This window comes from Balaenoptera ricei, chromosome 20 (genome assembly GCF_028023285.1).
Source record: "Balaenoptera ricei isolate mBalRic1 chromosome 20, mBalRic1.hap2, whole genome shotgun sequence".
NCBI classification, from domain to species: domain Eukaryota; kingdom Metazoa; phylum Chordata; class Mammalia; order Artiodactyla; family Balaenopteridae; genus Balaenoptera; species Balaenoptera ricei.
The window spans coordinates 43,294,303-43,299,978 of NC_082658.1; the positions used below are offsets into that span (position 1 = coordinate 43,294,303).

The following is a 5,676-nucleotide window of genomic DNA, read 5'->3' on the forward strand; positions in this document are numbered from 1 at the left end:
CCTGCATTGGCAGGTGGATTCTTAACCACTGCGCCACCAGGGAAGCCCCAGATCCCTTGTTCTTGAGGTCAGGTCACGGTCAGGTCACAATGTTCCTGTAAACCTCCACCAAAACAAATGTTATTCTCTGTTCTGACAAGAAAGGGCAAGGTCCTAAGGCTCAGCTTTCACCCTCTGAGGCCCAGGCCCTGGCTAAGAGGGGGTCCCTGGGCGGGCCAGTTACCCTGCATGGGAGCGTTCGTCCAGCACCTGGTCTGGGTCTTCCCAATAGTGCCCAGGCCCGACCAGTGGGCGGCCATGGAGAGGGCTCTGGAGCTCTGCAGGACACAACCCTCAGCCTGTCCCCAGGACCCCCAGCTCACCTGCCAGTCCTGAGGCTGGAGGGCCTGGAGGGCCCTGGGGAGAAGGCCACGATCTGCCTCTCACCATACTCTCTGCCTCCAGGACCTCTGTGACTGACTGTTAGCGGTGTGGGACCTCTAACCACCATGGTAAGGTCACACACTAACAACTTCATGCCTGCCGCGCCCCTGTTACAGGCTTACATCATTAGCTCCTCCTTGAACCCTATATGATCTAACCGGGACTGTCATGGCGCTATTCAAATCGTATGTATATTAGCAAAAGTGTGGTAACATATACTAAAATGTGGTAATTCATCTCAGGTTTCAGTATAATGTCCCCATTCACCTAGTTTCTCCTTTCACCTATTCCTGTCTTGGCTACATGCAGAAATGCTACTCTTCAAGGATCATTAACTCCCTGACTTAATGTAACAAGATTCAAACCCATGTCTATTGTCTTGTGTTTTGACTGTAAGAACTTGTAGCTTGAGTGTGCCTGGTGCTTGGATGCACCTGGTCTTCCTTCAAGGTAGTGTAGATTGTTGCTAAGTTACTGGATTCTTTTCTTGAGTGCTCATTAGCTTACAGCAGTCTCCCAAACTCCCTTAAAATTCCCTCTTTGTCTTTAATCCTCTAGTGGGATTTCTAAACTATTTAATTATCCTACTCTATCCTTATTTCATTTTCACTGCTGAATAATATTCCATTATGCAAATATACTATAATACATTTATCCATTGTTGTGTCAATAGATAATTTGGTTGTTTTCCTGTTTGGGGCCATTGCAGATAGTGAATCTATGAGCACTCATGGACATATCTCTAAATATATATATATGGATATATATATATATAAAATAAATATAAGCACTATATATATAGTGCTTATATTTTTTAAAAAATATGACCAGAAGACGTGAAGGTCAATGAATATAGATTTCTGAGAAGATCCTGAAATGGACTTTGTTTTTCTGGACTTTTCTTGAAGTTACGATTGATTTTCTTTTATCTGATTTTATCTCAGGCTTTCCTTTTCCAAGGTGCATGCATATCACCAACACTACTCTTCGGCCTATCAGTCATGGTTAGCATCACATGTTGGCCTTTGAAAGGAAAAGTGAGAAAAGAGAGGTTTGATTGTGTTTTTGTTCAAAAATGGAAGTGAGGCTATGAGAAAGGGAGAATATTTGATGAGGGAACCATGCAAGAATGCAGAGGCAAGGAAAAGTGACAGTAAATTAAAGCGGACACATAGGTATATGTGAAAAAGGAATTTCCTGTATAAGTAAATGTGAGTTCATAATTAGAAAGGGAAAGAAGAGACTTGAATATGAACACAAGAAAGGATGAGAAAACAGAAATTGCTAGGTCAAACAGCCTTCTGCACCAACCTCTAGTGGGTCTACTAGGCCAGAGCATCTATTTGTTGAATGCAGGATATTCAAGATGGGCAGAGGGAAAGAGGGGCAATGACCCACCAACTGTATCTATAGGAATTAATGTCAGGCATCTGCAACTCTGCGGGTACCTCTCTTTCCCCAGATTCTAAAATAATATCTCCCTTTCCTCCTTCCCCACCTCCTCCCACCTCAGCAAACATTAAAATCATTGCTGATTCTATTCCCATTCCTTGTGGCTAGCTGTCTCACACGATTGTCCTTCACCCGCCAGGAATTATGCACTTTGGCAAACACTGCACAGCAGAATCGTTCCACGCTGACTGCACAGACATATCCATGGAGGGCCCCCTGCTTGTGTACTGCAACGAATTTGGTGGCATATTTTATCTCACGCCTCTGTACAGAAATGATGGGCTGGTAACTTCCTAATATAGTGATCAATAGAAGCCCTCAAGGTGGCAAGATCTGTTTTCTCTTTTTCACATCCAGTGACTTGATGGGTCTCATCATGCAGGCCAAAAAATACATACCCTCCCTCAGTGTTTGCAAATGCAGAAACACACCTGGGTAAAGCATTGTGTCATCTCTGTTGAGAACATCTTAAATTCGACGCGCGTGGACTTAGTAAAGTTGAGCTTTTCCTGGTACTGAAGGTGGTGAGTGCTATCAAATAAAGCAGCAGCTGAAGCCTTTATGTTACCTTCATTTTGTACACGAACCTGAAATTTCTGTGGACTTAATGAATTGGAATCATTAATATTTGTAAGAGTCTGAATCCTGCCTTTGGGGAATGCCAGTGCTTCCTGAGAATTCATGACATTAGTACATGTTCTATGTCTGTGGCACAAAGAGGAGCACAAGGTAAGCAAATCATATACCAGAGGCCTCTGGCATCCATGATTTCACAAAAATCAAAAAGAGATCTCCCTGCTGCATCTCATCTAAATAGCCTTTGAAAGTTGAAGGCAGATACAATCCTACTCCATGACTGTCATAATTATAGCCTTTGTTCTCAGTCTCAGCCTTGACCATTCCCCCTCCGGAATTCAGCAGAGCACATACTGCATGCACGATGCTTTCATTCTGTTTCTTCTGCAGTTTAGGGTTCATTCCACTCCTTTGCTCATTCCCAGGGGTGACTTTTCCTGCATTTAAAACATACTCAGCAAAGTTCATTTCCAAATCAATTTTTAAAAAAATAAATTTATGTATTTTTATTTTTGGCCGCATTGAGTCTTTGTTGCTGCATGCAGGCTTTCTCCAGTTGCCGCGAGCGGGGGCTACTCTTTGTTGCAGTATATGGGCTTCTCATTGAGGTGGCTTCTCCTGTTGCGGAGCAAGGGCTCTAGGCGCGCGGTCTTCAGTAGTTGTGGCTCACAGGCTCTAGAGCGCAGGCTCAGTAGTTGTGGCGCACGGGCTTAGTTGCTCCGTGGCATGTGGGATCTTCCCGGACCAGGGCTTGAACCCATGTCCCTTGCATTGGCAGGCGGATTCCTAACCACTGAGCCCCCAGGGAAGTCCCTCCAAATCAATCTTGAGACTCATCTTCTCAGCACTTGTCCTGTTCTTACCCTGAAATGTTCTCCTAAAAAACAGGAAGATACACCATTAGAATAGGACAAGGATAGGGAAGGTGGGAAAATGGACAGTTTGAGGCCACTCTTCTGAAATTGTTCACTTCATTTATTCCCACAGCGCTTGAGGCCAGATTCATGCAGAGATTAAGTATGCAGGGCAGGTTGAAGAGCTAAGTCTGGTGGAAGCCCACTGCCACCAGAGAAACGGTCAAGAGGTGATTTTTATGCTGTGATTTTGGTAACAGTTTCTGCCAGGTTCTCCTTGGCAATTGAAAACCTTTCGGGGTGTCTCTAGGGTGTGCTGATGTGTATTGTTTTTCTTGGTGCTTTGTCTTTTTTCTCTCACTGAGACCTGGGCAGTCTCAGATTATTGTTATTATTTTTTAATATAAATTTATTTATTTTATTTATTTTTGGCTTTGTTGGGTCTTTGTTGCTGTGCGCGGGCTTTCTCTAGTTGCAGCGAGTGGGGGCTACTCTTTGTTGCGGTGCGCAGGCTTCTCATTGCAGTGGCTTCTCTTGTTGCAGAGCACGGGCTCCAGGCACGCGGGCTTCAGTAGTTGTGGCTCTCAGGCTCAGTAGTTGTGGCTCGTGGGCTCTAGAGCGCAGGCTCAGTAGTTGCGGCGCATGGGCTTAGTTGCTCCACGGCATGTGGGATCTTCCCAGACCAGGGCTCGAACCCATGTCCCCTGCATTGGCAGGTGGATTCTTAACCACTGTGCCACCAGGGAAGGCCTCAGATTATTTTATAGCCCAATTTTTGGAAACAGCAAATCTGATTGAGCTGATAATTTATCCTTATAGCAATGGAACAGATTCTTTAGCTTCCTCTGGTCCGTGCAGTTCCCATCTTGTGAAGAAGAAATATATATCATATACTTTAATATATTATATTTTTATGTAATAGAAATGTATACATTATATATATATATACACATACCTATATATATATATATATGAAAATTTGTTTGGAACTAACAAACAAATTATTGACTATTTGTTTGGAACAACCAGACTGTCAGGTTGAGGTGGCTTTCAGCATTTCCTAAATGCAGTCCAGTTGTCCCAGCAAATAGGACTGGAACCATTGGATATCTGCATACAAAAGAAATGAACCTTACCTCATATTTACCCCACTTACAAAAATATACTTAAAATGTGTCATAGACCTAAATGTAAAACCTAAAATCATGTGGAAATTAATGAAGACTGCCCAAATGAGAACAATCAGAGGCTATTTTCTCAGAGCTCACTATATCAAGGGAATCGGCCACCATCACTTATGATGGCAGAAACTCAAGCGCAGACAGAGGAATGCGGAAGCTTTATAGTGAAGAGAGAGAGAGAAGGCTCAGGGATGCTCTGATTTGAGGTTGTTGATCTAGGGAAGCTGGAAGCGGGCTTACTGGAAGTGGGGCATCTCATGTCACTGGTTTGGAGAGCCTATTTGGCTTTCTTCGGTTGGTCCTGAGTTGGAGTGGGGGCAAAAGTTAAGGACGCCAGCAGGTATTGAGCAAGTCCTGACCACTTTTGGCCAGCTGCTGCAGGCATTGTGGTTAGGCTTCCCAAGCTGGTCGGGAAGTCAGAGTTGTGTCAAGTTGTGTCACAACTCAAGGTTGTGAGTCAGAGTTCTGTTTTTATATATGGTCTGGCCAGTGTCCATTTGTATATTCAGTCTCTCAACTTCAAAACTTCTAGAGGAAAACATAGGAGAAAATGTTTACCTTGAGTTCAGCAAACATTTCTTAAAGCTGACACTAAATGCACAATACATAAAAGAAAAAAATTGATATATTGGACTTTAAGAACGTTTCTTTAACAGTGAAAGACACTCTTAAGAGAATGAAAATATGAGCCCTTGACCAGAAGAAACTATTTGTAAATGATTATATGAGTAAGAACTTGTATCTAGATTATATATAGAACTCTTTTGGTTTTTTTCTTATTAGTCATCAATTTTATACACATCAGTGTATACATGTCAATCCCAGTCGCCCAATTCAGCACACCACCATCCCCACACCACCGCAGTTTCCCCCCCTTGGTGTCCATATGTCTGTTCTCTACATCGGTGTCTCAACTTCTGCCCTGCAAACCAGCTCATCTGTACCATTTTTCTAGGTTCCACATACATGTGTTAATAGATGATATTTTTCTCTTTCTGACTTACTTCACTCTGTATGACAGTCTCTAGATCCATCCATTTCTCAACAAATGACTCAATTCCGTTCCTTTTTATGGCTGAGTAATATTCCATTGTATATATGTACCACAACTTCTTTATCCATTCGTCTGTTGATGGGCATTTAGGTTGCTTCCATGACCTGGCTATTGTAAATAGTGCTGCAGTGAACAT

At 43.0% G+C, this 5,676-nt stretch overlaps 1 protein-coding gene across 1 annotated transcript; it reads right to left on the minus strand.

Moving 5' to 3' along the window:
* Positions 1-1,932: 1,932 nt before the first annotated feature.
* LOC132354554 (schlafen family member 5-like) lies at positions 1,933-2,937 on the minus strand (the record flags this gene model as incomplete). The annotated part of the gene is given in 4 exon segments (XM_059906426.1): positions 1,933-2,143; positions 2,145-2,315; positions 2,317-2,618; positions 2,620-2,937. Coding segments are annotated over 4 exon segments (1,002 nt in total), but the record flags the coding sequence as incomplete, so codon positions are not given.
* Between the last annotated feature and the right edge of the window lie 2,739 nt (positions 2,938-5,676).